This window comes from Aythya ferina (genome assembly GCF_964211825.1).
Source record: "Aythya ferina genome assembly, chromosome: 2".
NCBI classification, from domain to species: Eukaryota; Metazoa; Chordata; class Aves; order Anseriformes; family Anatidae; genus Aythya; species Aythya ferina.
The window spans coordinates 123046111-123067614 of NC_140297.1; the positions used below are offsets into that span (position 1 = coordinate 123046111).

General features: G+C 32.0%; 1 protein-coding gene across 37 annotated transcripts in view; it reads right to left on the minus strand.

The window, feature by feature from the left end:
• The window catches only part of ASPH (aspartate beta-hydroxylase), a 117360-nt gene that overhangs the window by 77345 nt on the left and 18511 nt on the right, over positions 1–21504 (minus strand). For 32 of the 37 annotated variants that reach the window (XR_014689538.1, XM_084509246.1, XM_084509275.1 and 29 more), the window contains one exon: positions 1316–1405. Coding sequence is in view for 35 of the 37 variants with exons in the window: in XM_084509246.1 (XP_084365372.1) it covers positions 1316–1405 (90 nt within the window). In the remaining 2 variants the exon portion in view is untranslated. Of the gene's footprint in view, positions 1–1315; positions 1406–4080; positions 5934–8279; positions 8325–14512; positions 15573–21504 lie in introns of those variants that run through there. The other 5 variants (XM_084509270.1, XM_084509269.1, XM_084509271.1 and 2 more) reach the window with 2 other exon arrangements.

A 21504-nucleotide genomic window follows, 5' to 3' on the forward strand; every position in this document is an offset into this window, starting at 1 on the left:
TCTACAGTGGATTTTCTGTAAATAACTTTTTCTTAGTGGCAGTAACATTAATAATTTCAGGTACCTATCCAAACCACAAATTCTCTTTGGAGTAGTTACTTTACTGATACTTTCCTTCATTACTTTCCTACAATTTAGATCACAGCACTAACTTGTCATTTTTGACAACAGAATGTCATTTACAAAAGAAGGGTCTTATTCGTTTTAGAAATAGGAAAACTAAAAACTAACATTACAATAGCAAGGTCTCCTCCTGGCAATTCTTAGCAGAATAAATCCCAAATTGATTTCAGGGACAAGTGATCATCATTTAAAACACAAGCCCAGGACATAATGGGAATTTGTACTACAAATTGCCTTCATATAAATGTCCTGAAATTAACATTGAGAAACTGGCAAAAAAAGACAACACTTGCATTTTCAAATGAAGTACCAAAATGTATGTAAAAAAAAGTTATGAAAAATGAAAAGGAAATTACAAAATACACGTTATAATAACTTAAGTAATTCAAGTTTTTTAAAACAAATTCTATATTCCATTTTATTAGCCATACCCTACACATTTGTGGGTTATTGTGTCTGGTACACATAAACACCAAATAAGATAAGCCTCTTCCATGAACTGGAAAAATATGTTTTGAGTAATATTAAAATGCAAATTGTTTATCTGAAAGCTGGCACATAAAAATATTTTCTCTTGAATTCCTCTCGAACCCAATAAATTTTAGTAATTTTTAAAGTGTATTTTAACATTTTTTTTCAGAACTAAAATCTATACTTACTGATTTTTTTATATACTACAATTTTAGTAGAAAAGTGAACATTCCAATAAGCTTATCAAATGATTTTTTTTTTTTGTTTAACTTAAAATACAGAAATGCAAAATTACTAGAATTGAAAAAAAAAAAGACTTCCCTATTATCAGATAACTTCAGAAACTGAGAAAAGTTCTACTACTCAAACTACGACATAAAAGTAATATTTAGAAGGAATGGCTGCTGACTATATACTGCTGCTTATGTATCAAAACCACAACCGTACACCTGCAGACAGTTAGTCTGCTGTGATATAGTTCCATGAGAACTGACAAGAGTGCCATCTATAAACTTTTCATGGTCGGTGATTTATATAAAGCTATTAACAGCCACTCCAGTTAAATGTTATAGTGTATAAACACAAAGTGATAAAAGATTTAATATTCTACCCAAAGTCTACCCAAAGAAATAACAAAATGAAGTTGCATGCTGAGAAACAGCATTATAATTCAAATGAAATATCATGTCTCATTTCTTTTTTGTTTTATGAGAAACCTTACCTGATTTGACAAATGACTGTTCATCAGGCTGAATGGTCTCCTCAGATTCTGGTGATGTTGACTGTTCTGGGACAGATCTTTCTTTTAGGCCTGCATTTTTCAGTTATAAAGTTAACTTTAGGCTTTTCTGATTTGATTCAAACATAAATTAAGAAAGTTGTTTCAAATATATCAGTGACAAGTGAAGTTAAAATTAATAATTCTTCTTCAAAGAATCAATTATAACTACAGGACTGTCCTGATAAACACAAAGACTAAAGTGTACTGAGATAGCAATCAAGCATATGTTTTGAAGACAGACACACAATGGGGAAAAACTGGACACAAATTTAAGCATCTGCCTTTAATTCATTGTAACTGAAAAAATTACTGTGCTATTCTCAAGTTCCATTCAGTTTACAGAAGATAATCAGGCAGCAGGTTTTTCTTACTATTTTTCTCTTTGGGAAAAAGTGTTTCACGTAATCACTTTTCTATTTTATGAATAACCAATTTCAAATGTACACTGTTTATAATATGTTTTCTTAAGTTAAATCCTAGAAGATCTTATAAAGAAAACTGTAGTCTCTTCAAAATTGGGTAATTTCTTCTGACACCTAAATTATTGCAGATGGAGTTTCACCACTAAGTTGTTTACTATCTATGCCACTGAGTTTTTCTAAACCAGAAGGCCATGGAGAGAGGAAAAAAACAATAATAGCAAGGACCAATACCAAGATAAGAGAGAAAGAGAGAAAGATGATTCGTATCCTTCTTAGGCAAACACCTGTTCAGGATTGAGCAGGTCATTAATCATGACTTACTGTCCTAGTCACAAGAAGTACACTGAAAAGCTGGAAAGATTATGCCACGTCTTAAGAGATTATACCCCCAAGAAAGAATGTACTGGTATTAGCCTAATCATCCACTCAACCATTGTTTAGGAAGAATTCAAGCAAGAAAAGTTCAGACTAGATCTAATGAAAAACTTTTTGCCCCCATGAGGACAGTCAACTCAGCAGGCTGCACACTGCATTCACATCGTGGAGGTTTTAAGTACCACACTGGGCAACACCCCGAACAGCCTGGTCTTATCTCTGAGCTGATCCTGTTTTTGAGCAGGAATATCAGACTAAGGACCTCTTAATGTCCCTTCAAAACTGAATTCTCCTATGATCGTTTTTCCTGGATTTGCATTTTGAGTTCCAAGGTCAATTAAGATAAAACTACTTTCTTAAATAAACTCAGACACACACCACCCCAAACAAACTAGTTTATCAAGACTTGTATGCACAGAACTCAATATAATATTATTTTTAAAAGCAGAGGCTACACAATAATGAACACTCTTCCGCTGCTAATGCTCTTGTAAAAATAACGTTATGTGGAACAATATAAGTATTATATTTAAAATCAGTTTTAAAAATATTATTGTCAGGTCTCTACTGGAGTCAAATATATGTCTGTACAAACTGGATTGGTATGTCTCCAAACAACTTTGCGTAAACTAGTAAGACCTTATCTTGCACCATAAGAAGCATATGTATTTATTCCATTATCCTATACAATGTGAACAGGAAAACAAAAAACAAACAGAAAAAGAATTAAAAGAAACAATCCTACTACTTCTTTTTTTTTTTTTACATATCTAAAATTGTCTAAATGTAATTATGTAATTGACTGTTACAGTAGTTAAGCTGTATCTAAGAGCACTATGATTAAGAGTCTTACAGCCTCCTGTTATTGACACCAGAATTTATACCCGTTTTTTAACCAACTTTCTGCCATGTCATAAAAAAAATTCAAAATATTATTGCAGTAATATTAAAGGCTACTTTAAAGTTACTTCCTCCCAAGTTACTTCCTCCCTTTTACAATCATCTTTAGCTATAAAGAAAAAAGCAGTTCCTCATTTTAGCCACTGTTCCAGACTTCAGAATCTGGAAGACCAGAAACAGACACCCTACTTCCACAAATGCTATTTACTTCCTTTATACATACAGCTTTTCAAATACATTCTCATATCTTCCAACAACTCACGTGTCCAAATTCAGACAACTTCAGTGATGAATGAATTTGGTACTAAAAAGACATTTCACAACCAACTGGCATTTAGGGTGTATAAAAGGAAAGAAAGGAATAGTGAGAATATCTCTTCATTTTTGCTCGCACGTTTTTCAACTTTGTTTTCATGCTTTATGTATATCTGTATGTATGCTTTATATGAACTGTGCGTTATCACTGATTCCTGTTCGGTCCTGTTTAGTATGTAACAGCCATTTATGTTTTACAAGATACTGTTTTCTCTGATCTTTTTCTCAGAATGAAGTTAGGCTCAATTTTTACTTGTGTTGAACTTTTTGAGCTTACATCTTAACTTGCCATGTTAAATTGAACAACAATATTTCAGTGAGATATACAAAAGCATGAAAGGTATCTGAGGAAAAAAAAAAAAAAAAAAAAAAAACTTTTACTGTGTAGCTATCTGTATAGCCTGAAGTACTACTCAAACAAAATGCTCTTTGAAAAAGAAACTTATTTAGAACCAGATAAATTTGGTCATATCTTGGCTCATGGATACGAAGATCTAGTAATTAGGTAACTCATTCTAAATTTCACTCCTAGACTGTCATATTAGGGAAGAAAATAAAAGTGATGTGCATTTAGTACTGTGCCACTATTCTCGAGAAGTGTGATCTGAATACTCCTCCATCGAACGTGTATTAACACCTAATAAAGCACAGATGACTTATCGTAACCATCATGACTGAGACCTAAAAAAACACTCATTATAGAAGTGCATTTATTAAATCATTTTGTCAAGATTTCACTAAGCACTATAATGTTCACAACACACGCCCCTTTTCCTTCCTTCTTCACACATACGAATGTTTACAACATAGCACAGTATATCAACTCTGTCAATTATAACAGCTGGAATCTTAAGTTACTCTTATTTTCTACAGCTTTCATCTGAACAATTTTTTTTTTTAATTTAAAAAAAGTCTGTTTGCATTTTGTACCTCTAGGGATCAAAGTATCTTATAGACATGTATGCTATATCAACTGCCTGACATAAGTGTATTGCCAACAGTTATATAGAAAATTTAAGCAGAACAAAGAAAAGAATATAGGAATTAACCTCAAGGAATTTAGTCTCACACCATATGCACATACCCATGATCATCTTCTCTATTTAGTTTTGTTTTCTTTAGAACAGTAATTCAGTATTACAATAAGAAATCTTCAATTTCATTACAAATTGTTCTGAATCTTATGTAATTTTATTGTAGAATTATTATTTCAGCATACTAAACACCATTATTTACCTAGTAAAATTAGAAAATACTCCTTTCCTTACATAAATTTGTAAGCAAGTATAGATTCAACAAAATACTGAAATATATGCCTCAATAAATGTTTTGTAACTTTGTTTTGTAACTATTGAGACTGCTGGACAAATCATTCTTTAGTGCTAAAATAGAAGCTTGCTTACAGAAGCATCACATACTTAGTAAATGCTGTTGGAAGAAATTAATAGTTGCAAACCAAAAAACACAAACTGTTCTCTAACTTCAACCAGAACACAATAATAGCAGCAAATCATTCTTCTTGAAATGCAAATGGAATCCAACAGCACCCAGCAGAAAAGAAACAAGTGGCCCAATTTTCTTAAGCATTCATTACCAGAAACTTGGAAAAGTTGGGTAAACTGAAAAATGACAATTAATCAAGTTTTCAGACCTAACAGTAATAAAGAAAGAACAAATGAACAGCAGAATATATTGTCACAGGCTCAACCAAAACTTGTTCTAATACACGTCTCATAAATTAACACAACACAGAAGTTGGTTTGACTGTCTGGGTATAAAGCAGTCTTCTCAGTCCACTTCAAGAAATTAAGTTTAGCAAAGTAATAATTCACACTTATCTGTTAAGTTCCTATGACAATATATTCAGTTAATGCTCCTCTCTGTGTCCAGATAATCCTCTTAATATTGCTTTTAAACTTTCATTTGATATACAACATTACAATTTCAGTCCGGCATATTAACATATGTACATATTTGAGTTTCACAGCAGACATTTTTGCGTTGTGTTTATAATGCCAGTACATGCTTAACAGTTTTCAAAAAATATATAACTTTTGTTCACACATTTCCAAAAAGCCTTAGTTTCTTTCTTATTGCCATATTTACCACACTCTATAAATACATCGCAATTCTCATTCTTCAGTCTGTTCCTAATTAGCACAATCAGAACTCAGTTTACTTCTTTTCTTTCTTGTCTGTCTTTACAGAGCTTTCAGAATTTTTGGATGGATTTTTAACTACCTTTTTTGCTTCTTTGTCCTTTCCCACCTGAACAGTACCATCCTTTTCACCAGCTGATTTTTTTGTCGTCTCCTTGGATTTTACATTTTTGTCTAGGCTTTTTTCCTTTTCCTTTCCTCTGTCTCTTTTAACCTTGTCAGACTCTCTCTTTAATTTATTCGTATCAACAGGTTTCTTGTCCTTTCGATCAGCAGCATCTTTTCCTTTCCTGGCTTTCTTTTTTTCTTCCTCATCTTTCGTTTCCTCCTTCTTGGATTCCTGCTTCTCCTTTAATTTCTTGAGTGGTTCTTTAATTGCTTCTTTTACTTTTTTTTTTTTTTTCAGTTAAAAAAGAGGAAATGTTCAGTAAGAGAACCATTCTTAGATCAAAGAATGTATTTTATGAGTGACTATTTAAAAGCTTTGATCATCCTCACGCTTAATGCTTGTTAGATGCAAATTTAAACTTTTATATATGTACATATTTTTAAGATTTAAGCAATTTAAACAAATTAGTTTTGACCTCTGACCTCACACCATGCAGCCAGACAACCTCAGCTTAATATAATAGCATTCACATGAAGCATTAATCTAGGAAAAAACATGCCTCCAGTACCTTTCTGTTAACCAGCTTCTGTAGAATGCTAAAAACAGCTTTGTCTGTGAGCCTGAAAATCACTACATATTTTGAATCTGACAATGGTATGAACATTGTAGGGTCTAGAAATGTCAAGACCAAAAGATAATTTTTTTTTCCACAAATTTTATCAACTTCCTAAGATAATAAATGAAGTTGTTATAACAACAGAAAAGTATAGAATATCATTTTCCTTACATTATTGCTTCAGATTAGTCCAAGACTTATATCTTAAGAATAGATTTCACAAAACTAAGATACAAGTACAAAATAGTTAAAAAGAAATAATGTCCTGGTGAATCAAATCAACTTCAAAATAGATGTTCAATTTCATTTCACTATATTCATTGAAATCAAACTAAATGGTAATCAATTTGTACATTTTTCTTTTCCATATATGGTGTTAATAGCAATATTTGTTGTTGTTGGTTTTTTACTCTTTTGGAGTTGTATCTCTTGTGCTTATTTTCTCTATTTTAACTAAATCAGATATCCAGCTGAGACACCGTATCTAGATAATGCTTCAGAATAGTCAAAACAGCATTCTTCTTGAAACTAGGAAGTTCCATATTGACTTCCAGTTGACTCAGTTTTGAAAACCGTTGTCAGTACCTGCAGCATTCCCCAGAATAAAGAATTTTTAATGTTCAACAAAATTTAGAATTAAATCCATTAAATATATATATTTTTAGTATAAGAAGTAATACTCCCAGATTGTTTGAAAAAGAAATAAAGATTTTATATATATAAAATAGTTTATCTATATTTCATTTTTTTTATATAATATTTTTAATTTTTTATTCAGGTTTTTCAGAGAAAGAGTCGAAGTAGAAAGCAGGAAAATGATATTTCTCTTGAAACAACTGCCTGCCTGTATAACACCTGTGTAATATTTTCTATACAGTGAACAATGACACGGCTCACTCTAAAAGGAAAAACACATTTCCTTCCAACTGTTTTCTGGCATAAAGCATTTGGAAATTATCGCATTTCTTCATTCTCATATCAAACACCTTAGAAAAATAATTCAAAACACATGAAGGAGTTGTTAAATGACATTTATTAAGTTCTTGGAAAAACACAAAATTTGCCAAAAAAGTCAAAAAAGTCATAGCAAGCACAATGTGGAACAAATGCTACAAACTGCAACTTGCATGCAAAAACACTAAGAAAGTCACATTCATACAAGCATGATAGCTTCCCCCAGCACTTTGTTTCTAATGAGACTTTATATTATGCAACCTGCATTTCTTATATACTGATAGAAACACAAAAAAACACATAGAAGTCTAACGTCTTTAATGCAACAAAGAGACTGCATTCTTTGTATAGCACCATGCTGTGGCAAGGTAACTCAGCACCTCCGAGTTAAGCTAAATTAAGCACCTGAAGTACATCTAGTAGTTTGGTGTTTTGCTCAGGTTAATTTGCTTTTTGTCTCTTTGTTGCACTGAATACCTTTCGGTTTTTATGTCTTGGTCACACAGCAATGTAATTATGAATAAATATATGCTTTAAATTGGTTGCAACTTTAAGCTTTTTGAAAATTTATGAAGATCATCACTGCAACTGATCCTGCATATCTTACTAAAGGGAGTTTTTGAACTTTACCTAAATTTCTCCTCCCATAAGAAAAAATGTAGACTATTTAAATATAATCATAAGCTGAAATTAATGTAATCAAGTCCAATTAAAATAAAGTAAAAGTATAGATAGTATCATAAATTCATGAAAAACAACAGAGGATTTGGCAGTGACCCAAACAGAATACTTATAATCCAAACAAGACAACTGTTACAGAAAAAATAAAAAATAAAAATCTCTGGTTTGGAAAGCACTGCCATTAAATGACAATAAATGGTTAAAAAAAGTTACCGAAAAATGGGAAGGATAATTGTTTGCTGCACCATTAGACAACACAGCCAACAAAGCTAGTATTAGTAAACATTATAACCTGCAATCTGTGTTTGCAACGTGCATGCACTTCAGACATCATTATCTGCAGAAAGTTCCACACAAAATAATTTTAAAGTACCTTTGACTTTAGTTTTTTTCTTGGCTACCCCTCCTGGCTCCTCACCTGATTTGTTGCAAAATGGAAATAGGTTACATACAAATCTGTGATGTTCAAATTTGACAAAAAAAAATAAATTTGCTATATAAAAAGTTACCTGTACATAGCAAACCACAATGCTATGGAGAGATATCTAATGTTACCTCATTAAGAATAAATCATCTTCAGTACCAAGGTTGTAGATGTAAGGCTAATTAGCTCAATCAAAGTACCACATCACCATATGCACGCTACTAAAGATGCTTCATAACTTCTCCAAGCTAGCTCAGTTCTCTCCAAACAGCATAGCGCCATGTAATTATGACCAATATCCCAGCTGATTTCTATGCTAGGTATTGTGCCAGTTCTCTCTCAGACCCACTAAACCTGTATTTCTATGCAGTTTTTACACATATTTAATAAACACATTAACTCAAGATATCTTCAAGCACATATGTACTGTACCTTAAATAAATAGATTTTTTTTCTTACAATTTGTTACACAAAACTGATTAAAATAAAATTCACAATTAAAATGGAAACTCTGGAATGTATAGAGTAAAGGAGGTCAGATTATATATGTTCAGTTTTATTTTCATTTCTAGTTGTAGTGGTCTGGATCCACTTTATCGAATGAAAATACATGCCCAGGCAAAATGCGTCTTTTGCAATATGGCAACGTATTGCTCAAATTCAAAAATGCATTTGCCATTTTCCTTCCATCAAAATACTTGCTGCTTTATTTAAGACTATTTAAGACTGTTAAGACTTTTATTAGAAAATAAACCTTACTCTCCAGTCAAAGGCAGATGCTGCAAGAAGCTAACTGCTTTCTTTTGCCATTACCATTAACAGAAATTGAGGTCATTCGACATCTTGTGGAACTAGGCACAAAGCACACAGGAGAGGCATGAACAGTGCAAAAGCCTTCTCCAAAATATAATGCAATTAGTGGCTGTATCTTTCTAAAACCATTAAAGAGACTGGATTATCATCCTGACGTGGATTAAGATTTAAATCCCATAAAGCATATGAATAATATGAAAGTCTTGTTGAGCTCTTGCCTCACAGATGACCATCATTGCTGAAGTACAGCATTCTAATTAAAAAAAAAAAGTTATTCAACCTTATTAACTCTAAGCAATAAGCACGTGTAACAATAATAAAACAATTTCCTCATATGGAAGGAAGAATAGACTCCCACATTCTTACACAGCAACATTAGTGAAAATAATAAGAGCTGCTCAGCTAAGCAGCACAAAGCCTTATTTAAAGCCCAGACCCTCCCCTATTTGCACAGTTAAAGTGTTCTTGCATTTTTCAGGATAATAACCATCTTACAAGTATGTCTTGACAGGGAAAAAATTACTAAGCCTGATATACACAAAAATATCATACAGATACTTCAAATTATTTTTAAATAAAAGTATATGCATTATGTTGGAAAGCAGATTACAAAATATCCTGTTCAGCAATTATTGATATTTAATTTGTAAAATACTCAGTAGAATACTCTTGTAAAATACTGTAATTTGTTTAAATACGCTTTTTATACAATGAATAGCGTTAAGACTGTCAGCAAACTAATAATGCCTTCCATAACTATGCAAATTGCATATTTTAACATAATATGGATATTCTTACAATATTTTGATCTTTATTGTTCTACATTTTAATATAACGTAAAAATAGTAAGTCATAAATCTTCATTTCCATCTGAATCACTACAGCACAGGTAAATCTCATTTGTGAAACAAACAGCCTGAAGCAAGAAATGGATGCAAAACACTTAGCTTTTCCAAGTCAGCAATGTGATTCCAGGAACCATGTGAAAAATTCTGGCACTTAAGTAAAATCATTAGCAGAGATGGATTCTCTTACATTCTCCAGGCATACAAACCAGCGTGCAGAATTTTAAGAACAACTTAACCGAACTTATGGACCATTCTTCTGTGTCATAATTTTAATATGTGGTATTGTGTTGTGTTTTTTTTTTGAGTTACTATTCAAGTTCCTCTTTTTTCCAATTAATCCTACATTATAAAGGTCCTGTGTTGACAATATAAATAGAAACATTTATAAGCATTTATAAAAGAATGCAACAGTTGCTACTATTTGAATCAACATATAAAAAGTAGACTTCAAAGTTAACATATTTGGATAGATTTCCAGTATTTTCCAAATACATATTTTAAGAAGTCATGCTACAACGTAAGCATTCTTGTTGAAGTGGATATTTTTACATAATAGTTAACAATAGATAAATTAATGTTTTCACTGATTTTTTAAAACTTAAAATATTACAAAGCATTCTAATTCCGCAACAAAACCCTGCTGAGGAAAAAAGGGGAAACTTTTCTTTCCTCATAAAAATTTTCCAGAACAAATTCCACATGAGAAACCGTAAGTTACTTCTTGTATATGCAAGTTATATTAGGCATTTAGTAATACTGAAAACTTTAATAACATTTTTATGCAAAAGGCTTTGAAGTACAGATTCCTATAAAACAAATTTCACCATATCTACCTGCAAAAAAGTTTAAACCTGCAGCATCATGCAGCAACTGTAGGCTGATTTAAAGTTGAATGTCATCTTACATTTGAAAAAGAGGCTATGTCACATTCACCACAGAAAGTATATTGTCAAAGTCAGCACTAAACAGCTATGAAACTGTAATGTGCTACCCTACTGCAATTTGTGCAAAGCCTAGGCAATGGAACAGAAAGCATCAAGCTTTATCCATTACAGCTTGCATTCTGACTCTTCCCTTAACTCATAAGGTCCCATCAAATGTGAAAACAGAAATAAAATTTAATTTTATTACACAATAGATTTTTTTTTTTGTACACAAAGCCTCCCTTAGCACACAGAAAATTATCAAGAGATGTTAAAATTGCAGAACTCAAAAAGTAATAAAAAAAATCTGTAAGGCAGAACTGTTATCAGACTGCTTTTTAGTCCTTCTTTTATTTACTGTCTCCAGAAGAACTGCTAGTCAAAAAAAGCTATTATTGTTTGAATACACACCTGCAAATGCCTGTAGTATTTATAATATACTACATGGTGTATACAAGTTCTTCTGCCAAACCAAACAGCTTGCTGACAAGAAGGCTAGCACATACTTACCTTAAATTGATTTATTTTTTTTTTAATTCATTAACTGTATGCAGAATGCCAGGCATACGAAAGCCTGTAACCTTCCCAAATACAAACCAGCTTTTTAATTCCCACAACTGGCGCAAGAAATTAAAACAGAACAATCAGTTCTCAGTAAGTTACTTTAAAATGCCATTCCGCCCAATTTTAGATGTCCAAATCAGACACAAAGGACAGAAAGCAGTTTCTTTTCTGTCACAAACATGAATGTATCTTGCATCTTGTATGATAAGACATAAGAAACCAACAGACAAGTTTTTTGTCTTTATTAACTTCAACTTGAAGAATTTATCCTACCTGACTATATGAAATAAGAGTATTTATTTCATGCTTCTGTTTCATCATTATGAGAGCTGCTTAACTTGCAATTCAATGAGGAAAATAGTATACATCTGTCCATAACAGTTGAACTGCACACAACAGCTTTCAAATGTTGTCAAATTTGAATCAAATCATGTTTACAATACAGGTGTTTTCTTTTCCTATCTATTAACTATTATGAATTGAAATGAAAATCCTCCTAATGTTTCAATGCATTCTTCTACCCCTCCACACAACTGTAACTCATGAGTAACTCTCATAAAAATTTAATTTCTTCTAAGGCCAGTCACTGGAGACACTAGTAATGCAAGACTAGTGTACTATAAAACCTACAGGTGATAAACAGCATTCACCAACCTTGAAACAAAAAATTGAACAAGTTCTCAAAAAGCTCATTTTTGAGAAAAAAAGTATTGGCAAAAGTTGCTGTCATTATTTCAAGAGATACGCAACATTTTCCTGCTTATTCTATGCGATTCTAAGTTCCTTTACATGCACTGTGTGGTTTTTGTTTTTGTTGTTTTATTTTACCCCATGTAAATTACCCTCTTATTTTTAAATTAAATATTGTTGAAGGTGGTCACAGAAATCCAGGGTTCAAACCTTTAAGTTCTCAGTTATTTCAGACTTAAGGGTACTAAGTTTTTTTTAGTCCCTATAATTTATTTACATTAGTATCACATTAAAGCGAGCAACAACAGCTTATGCTACTAAGGTTAGTGCAGTATTTTGTTCAAAACATGTAAACCTCTGCTGAAGACTGGCAGTTAAAATATCAAACATTTACAAACACTAGAAAAGAGCAACACAAAGCATCCCACGTACTTCTCAAAACGGTGATAAAACTAAGACTAACTTTAGTCACGTATTTCCTTGTGTAGTTTTGTAAAATCTAATTTAAGTGATCTACAAGGAACATGAAAGTGGCTAATGAAAAATGTTTTCAATTTTACGTAAATTACTAAATTTTCATTCTTAAGTAGCTGTGAAAATTAGCAATGTCCTGTTATTATATTACACATTATACTTTCCTCATGAAAACATTTATTTGCTTTTACTCTTATTTTAAAGGTCTTAAAAACTGTAGGTACAAAGCAGCAGCTTTGCTTTTTAAATTTTAATTCTTAAGCACTTTAAGTTCTTTGGATTTCAGTTCAAACATTAATTTACTGACTGTATTTTGTATCACTGATAGTCACCCCAAAGCAAACAACAAAATTAACATTTCAACTTCCTCAACTAATATCAAACACATGCTGTTGACTTAGAAGCAACTGTTGAGATATAGTCATTTTTTCCTTGGCTATTTGTATATTATATTCAGCTTAACTTTTTGGCTGGTAAATTGCTTTTGTTTATTTATTTTGAAAATTGCTGTCTGGTATAATTGAAGACTCATCTAAATCTTATTACCACTCTTACTGGTCCACTTCTATCTTACGACAATTCTTACTGCTTTTGTTTATTTATTTTGAAAGTGCCGGTATAATTGAAGACTCATCTGTATCTTACTACCATTCCTACTGGACAAGTGATGCTTGCAGTAACAATAATTATATGTGATTCATTAAGATCAAAAGTCTTTATCTTAAACTCCAGGAGGGCTTTGACGAGTCCTGAAGCAATGCCCATCACGAGTGTTTATTGTTTATTCAGCAGGAACTAGCACAAGCAAGAGCTAAGACTTCTGAAAAACCTACATTCTGGAAACTAAACACCCTAGAATTCATCTACTGTTCATCTTTTTCCACACATTTAATAGAATCAACAAGGAACTTCCGTACTAACTCAGAACTCGACCTGCATTTCATCTCATTACGCTCAAGTTGACATTAAGTAATTGTATACTGTTATAACTATGCCCTATTTCAGTGTTTGCAACTTTTTTCACAGTTCAAGTACTCTCTCTCTCTATTTCACATGAAACTTCATCAGATTATCAACGTGTATTTTAACTATTTGGTATGAATTCCATGATACCCAATTTTCATAAAGTATCATTTTTTTCTTTGCATAATGCTTCATATATCCCATAGCAAAGACTAAAAATATGCATTATTAACTTTCTGATATTGTAATCCACAAATATTCCAAATAAAATAGTTTATGTTCTTATGGCTCTACTTGTATGTAAATCTTAAGTGGCAGACTTCACTTTAAAAGAAGTGTTTTGTTTTTTTTTTTTGTTTTTTTTTTTTTTTAAAACAACTTGCTTAACACTAACATTTTCTATTTATAACTTTTTTAAAGATTGAGAACATTCTTATAGCTGGGTGGTTTAATTATAATGTTAAATTTTGAAACACATGGTAAATAGCTTTAAAATTGCCATGCTGAAGCAAGTGGAAATTAATTTGATTTAAAAAGAGGTTGAAATTTCACCTTGCATCCAATACAGTTACAATTTGAGCATAAACTTTATGTGGGGAACCGATACAAGCATAAACATAGCAGGCATCTCTATAAGCAATTTAATATATTATTAATAATACTATAAGTACACTATTCCTGTATTAAAATTACAGCACAGTTTCACCTTTTAGGACTTGATGAAAATTGCAGAATACAGTTACAAATTACCCTTTCTATACCAGTAGCTTTATGATAGCAGATGGAACTCATGCACCTTTATTGTACACTCGTACAATATTTTTTGAACCACTATCAAAAGTTTCATAGAAAAGGGTAAAAAATTGTGTTTAGTTCTTGAACTTTGCAAGGAATAGAAGACATTACATTCTAATTTCTAATCTTTAATATATTCAGCATTACATATGAAACATACAATCACAGCTTACCACTTCCACAAAAGGCCCACCTTAAAAGAAAATCAAATCCAGAATAACCTTTGCAGTGTGATTGTGATTGTTATTGAAAAAAATAATGAAAATTTAGCTTGAAAACAGACAAATCAGGGGGGAATAAGACCATATAATGACATATCTTCTGAATGCAACAGACATTAGCTAGCTTAGAATTAATCTCAGTAAAGTTTTTCAGCACTTTTAGATAAAGTGCTTTTAATAAAACAAGTAAAAAGTATCTATCTGAGAAATCAGTGAATCATAAAATTATTTATTAAAATTATATTTCACAAGAGAATTATCATTGTTATGTCCACATTAAGGATTAACATATAAATATGTATTTACATAATGCAGTCATGCCAGAATACTTTACAATCAAAGCAGTTACAAAATGCTTCAGTTAACGTTTTGTATAAAGACAAATGTTACAGCGTTAACAGTAGAGGTTATTACACTTAGTTTTGTAAGTTTTGCGCACAAAGTGCACAAATTAAAGCACATACACAAGCCAACTACACAACTGCAGACACGTTTTATTCTACATATTTACACAACTGCGTAGTATTTGTCTTCCTGTCACAAAAATGGAAAAGTCGCTGAAAGGCTTTCAACTATCAAATCTACGTTGCATGGCTGATTTTAGTTCAATATTTATAGTGTCCATTTTCCTCAATGCCAGAAATTCCTGTCATATTAAGACTGATGACTTCATGGACATTTTTGAAAGCCAATCTAATTAGTCTTTCGGTCATTGGTTCTGTAAATCCAAAATAACACAAGTCTTTTTTCCCTGAACCCCTTCATTCTGTGACGTACCATCAACATCATCTGCAGCTTCACTCTCTTCTTCTTCTAGTATTTCAAAAGGAGTCAATACATCATAGAGAAATGAGAGAAAGCCATAAAACCAATCAGAGCTTTCCTCTGCTAAAATATTAAGGACTTCCTCAAGGGAATCAATATTTTCATTACTGCCATCTTTGGTCAGGCCTACACAAGAATAGAGGAAAGAGAGAAAAAAAGGACAGCAGTTAGGTGGAAAGAGGAAACTGTAAAAGGAGGATCTGTGAAAGACAACTCATGTCACAGACAGCAGTCTTTATAGAAGAGCTAATTAGGAAATAGAAAGATGTTAGGAAAGTATAATCTTTCAAAGTACAATTTGGACAATAAACATGCACAATATTATGCCAAAATCTTAAAACTGAAGGCAGCTTTGCTACTGTTCTTAATCTTAAAAACAAATTTGTCTATATTCAGTTTTCTTACTGTAATATTTACTTTAAGAAAGTTTTTAAAACAGTAAGACATGAATCCTACACTACTTAATATCATCTAATTTGCCTTTACTTTTTAAAAACATTATGTTCAAACCTCAGAGGTTTGCAATAGGTAACTGAGAAAAATATTTAAAAGGAAACAATCTTGTCACAGACATATTATTAAGCATTAGATTTACTCTGTCAGGCACAATTTTGATTTTGCTTAGAAGTAAGGACTGATTGTTAGGGATGGGGGGCATGTTTTTTAGTTTTTTCTTTGGTGCCTTTTTTTTTTTTCTGAACATGCTTCTCAATTGTTTTTTCTATGACCTACATTCAACATGATATCCTCAATCCTCAGGAATTCCAAATTTGAGGACATACAGAAAAACAGAAAGCTAGATAAAAACAAGGAAGTACCCAGTATAAAGGGAGATTTTTTTTTTTGTAATCCTTATGAATTGCTACATAGAAAATCTAAAGTAGACTCAAGATGTCTACAGTAGAGATGAGCAGAGCAGTAAAAAGCAAGCTTGTCATTTCTGATATTTAAGACCAAGACTTGCTATCTTGAGCTACAAGACACACCAATCTAACTGTCATTTGAAATACAAACAAAAGCAGGGTTAATGTTTGTTTTTAATTAAAACCTACTGTTTTGCAGTAACGAAATTAGAACATTTCAACTTTTCCATTCAGGGAAAAGTACAACAGAATGATCAAGCAATGATAAACACCGGTAATTAGAAAGCTTTAAAGCAGGACAGAGAAGAACTTTCCCTATTTCTAACCAGAACAAACCTTCGTTTGTGTTGGAAGGTAGAGCAGAAAAGCGGACTAGGGGAGAAGACAGATTGTTGAGACATAAAATTAAGTGAACATGTTGCACATGCAGACTACAAAGCAAGATTAGGTGCAGGTTAATGAAACATTCAAGATAAAGAAGTTTACGGCAGACATTTAACATTTCAGCGTATTTTTCTTACAGCACATAGTGAAAGTATCAATGATAATTCTGAGGAAACTTCCAAGTCTTTGATGTTCCACATCCTTGCACCTGGATGTCCAGAACCTCTACTTGAGTGACCAGCCATTCTCTTTAATTTTTCACTGGATAGCCCAAACAGCTTAAAAACGACAGACTGAATCCAGGAAGCAATCAAGGTTTTATAAATATCCCTCTCCAACTTCTTCCATGGCTTAGTTCTATAAAGATTAAATTTTATAGACTTAACTTTATGTACAACAGTCAGTCATCATTCTAATTTGTTTTCAAACCTTGGACCAAATGACACAAACCCAATTAACCAAGATATATATACTGAAGAATGACATTTCAATTTAAGAATAAAAACCTGTATCTAAAAAAAGTAAAATCAAAAGTTATAAACACTAAATTACAAAATATTTGTATAGCTCTATTTTTTTGGAATCTGTCATCAAAAAGAAAAACAAAACCACATAGATTTCAGGTAGCATTTCTGTAAACATGTGAATAACCATAAAGCAGTTCCTATTCTTGTCCTAAATCAAGAAGGCGGCTCTCGGACAATTAAATTTGTGAAATATAACATGGCGTATACCAGTATATTTTCTTTGAAAATGATTAGTAGGACACCAAGGAGAACCACAGAAACTGTGAGGGATCTTACATTCCTTTTGGGAAAAAAAAAAAAAGCAAAAAAAAAAAAAGACAAAAGAAAAAAAAAAAAAAAAAACAAGAACACCCCAACAACAACATAAATGAAACCAAAACCCTTTCTTTATAACTCTTTACAAAACCTATCCAAGATGCATATAATGACCTTTAAATATAAAAGAAAAACAAAACTTTAGTCTGAGCTATAGAAAATAACACTATTTCATATATTCTTTTTTCTTTCCTAGAAAAAGTTGAAATAAAAAAGTACCAGTAATCCATATTCAACCTATTTTTGCCTTTTATGATGCCCAACTTCTGGCACAGCAGGGATTGCCTACATTTTTCATTCCTATGTAAGTGAGAATAACTACTTTTAAAAATAAAATTCATAAACAAACACAAACATGGTAGATACCACCTGAAACTGGTGACAAAAAAACACAACACTCCCCTATAAGGCCATAACATGCCAATTCAGTGACTTATAGGAAACAATTGCTTTATTTCAGGAGAAGTCTATACATTGCCAATCAAGTCAAACACATATCTGAGAAATCAAAATCTTTATTCAACAATGTTAATGCAACCACTTGCAGGTTTTATTTATCATTTATTTATATTTATCATTAACATTTATTTATATTTATCATTTATTTATCAAGAGAGAGAAAGTCTGTCTGCTCCTGCAAACACCTATTCTAGGAGAGTGAGCATATGCAAGACTTCAAAATTTGAATGTGCTACAACAGAACATAATAAAAAATAGAAAAGGGTATGAAAATTATCCTGAATAAATGAACCACGTATAAACAAAAACCTCTGAATTTCTACTATCTCATCACATTTTCTGAATGTTCAATCAATCTTTGTATGATTGCTTGCAAGTACATACGTATTTTTTATTATTATCACTTTTACTATACATGTAGGCAAGCTGGAAGAAACGGTTTGTAGATGCTCATACTCGCCTTTGACTGTTCACTGATACACCAGGTTAGTTCTCTCTCCCCCCCCCCACACACACACACACTTTCCATTTTCTGCAACTGCAGTGCAAAAAAATTGTACTAACTACTGCAGTTATTTAAGTAGAATTTCTCAGGAGATTGTTGCTTGTTAAAAAGAAGTGAGGTATTAAAAATAGCTCTGAGGATTCAGACAGACACAGGTGTTCCCTATATATATACATACATATATATTTGGTTATATATAAAGTGGTAAAACCACTGTTTCTCTACACTGAGCTAAAGTGAATACAGAGATATGACACTCCTCCTTATCAGCAAAACCAAAGTTTTTAGAAGTTTGAAAGACTATTTTATCCTTCCTAGTTAAGAGGATTATTTCTTTCAAAGAACAATCAAAGTGAGGTAGACAAAAAGTGGGAAGAGAATTATTGATAACAGAAGCCTTCAAAGGAGCAGATTAAGAAGCCTCTCTTGCAGTCACCAAAAGGAAATCAGTAAATAGATCCTTACAAATACCTGTGAAATAGGAAGAACCTGCGAGATAACTGTAGACTAACTTCAATAGTGTTTTGTTTTTTTTTCCATAATGCCTGTAGGTTCCTTCACATTTCAACCCCAGGTAAATTTAAAAAAATGAATACAAAACAAACTCAAATATTTGAGTTTGGCTGACTGGATTTTCAGTTGTTTTTTCTTCTTATTTCTTTTGCTACAGAATGGGGGGAGGAGGAGAGGTGGAAGAACACACTTTCTACAGTTTTCAAAATCCACAAATACTTGAACAAAAGTATTAAGAGTCGTAAAACCTTCTTTGATTTCATAAAAATCAAAATAATTGTCCCTGTAACTTATACATACAAGAAATAAAATCACACATTTTAATCTTTCTACTTAGGTATGCCCAAGTACTACAGAAAACTAAGTATCAGCTACTAAAACAATTTTTGAAACATAAGATATACTGTTATAAGTATTTCTCAAAAATTAAATGAACTTCAAAATACATTAGTCATTAAAAATGTGAACTGAAATTTTGTATAACAAAGTTATAGAAGCATACAACAGTAAACCACTGCAGGTGCCAGAGATTTTAATATACACAGTGGTTTGGCAATAGCTAAAGACCAGAAAATTAAAAAGCATATGACTTCCTAGAAGTATACACACAGTAATATCGTTTTGTTTTTTTTTTGTTTTTTAAGTCAACAGAGAAACCAACCTGTTGTGACTTCCTGGGATTTTCCTCTGTGTCACAACAAGTCTTCAAGCATAGCATATGTACTAACAAAAGCCCCACAAATAAAAATATAAAGGAGCCATGCATTCGATATGTAGAAAGTTACCCTAATGCAGTTGAATATAGGCTTACTGTGTCTTCTTTACTAACTTCAAAGACTCATTTCTGGAACACAAATTCCTCAAGAGGGAATCTAGTCTTTCAGATTCTGTATCAATAAAATAATTTAGTCTGCATAAATAATACTGCTGTTCATTTTTTTAAAGTATATTTTAAACACCAACAAGCATAGTAAGTTCCTAAGAGCTTCAATTGGTATTATGTCAGTTATTAGAAAACATTTTTATACTTATAATCTGCATCTATGTTCAGTAACTTTATAAAACTTACAATTTCCTTTGTGCTGCTGAAAATACTCTTAAATGTAAATAAGATGAAATCTCATTTCTAAGGCAGTTTTCAAAAGTAATAAAAAATAACTTTTGATATGTGACCTTCTAGTGTCACACTTGAAGTATGAAGTTTAAATGCATGATAAGGCAAGCTTATAATAGAAACGCTGTCATGTATGGGCAGAATTCCCAGCTATATCATGTTGCATAAAACAGATTTAACAAAGCAGCAGCATGTTTCTGGTGACCACCTTGGCAGTCTGAATGAAACTAATCTGACCCACAGAAATTGATATCCACTTTCCACACACTACATAACAGACAGAGAAAGATTAGGATTACAATGATGCAAAATGTTATCTTATTCACTATTTAATACACAAATTCTATCTCTGAAGACCCTCAGAGAACTGGAGATCTCTGGAGTGCCTCTCACATTCACACCACTACAAACAGGTTCAGTAATTTTTATTACATGGGTTTTCTTTAACTGTGATGGGATTAAAAAAATGCCACCCCTAAAAGACACTTACTTATTTCTTCAAACACAAGTAGAGAAAAAAATAAACTGACAAGAAACTGATTTTTATCGAGTAGGACTTCCCAATAGCATGCCACACTATACTATTAATAAGTTTGACCAGTTTGAGATATTCCAGCTTCCCCTCTGCTCAAACTATTAACTCTGCCAGGGTTGTTTGTTGTTTTGTTTTGTTTTTTTTTTTGGGGGGGGAGGGGGTGGAGGAGGTGTTGGTCATTTTTTATTTAACTTGCTAGGTTTCTGTAATCAGAACAGGTTTATATTTCTACCAATCAGTTAAATAAAGTTCCCAGTATCACTTTTAGAGGTATCTATCCAATGCTTGTCTGTGAATATGTAGATGGTAGTGCTATTTTACCTACATCTTCTAGCACAATCACAAAGTAGGTCTGGCAATTACAGCTTCCTTTTGAAGAAACCTAGCGAGCTGAAAGACTTTCTCCCAAAATACAAGGGAAAGTGCTTAAAACAAGTGTTTAATGCCATTTAGCTTTTGAAAGGGCAAAGAAAACAAACAGACTTTTGGAGAACTCAGAATAGAGGGAAGACAGTACAAAATACACTAAACAAATAGTTGCAGTCACATAACAAAGGCTTGTTAGAACTCATTTTAAAATGGACCTGGCTTAACATGTTTACATGAACAATGTTTCAACTCTTAAAGCATCTTAAGCCCTGCCTCTGATTAATTTATTAATAATCACAATGATCTTGCAACAACTGATAACTTCAAAACCATCCTACAAGTAATCATGTGCTTTCCACTTTTAGTGCTATAAGTCCTACAACTTGGATGAGAAATAAGACATCACAATTAAATAATTTTAAATTATTCAATGAGGAAAAAACAAAATTGTTTTGATTATAAACAAAAATGGAA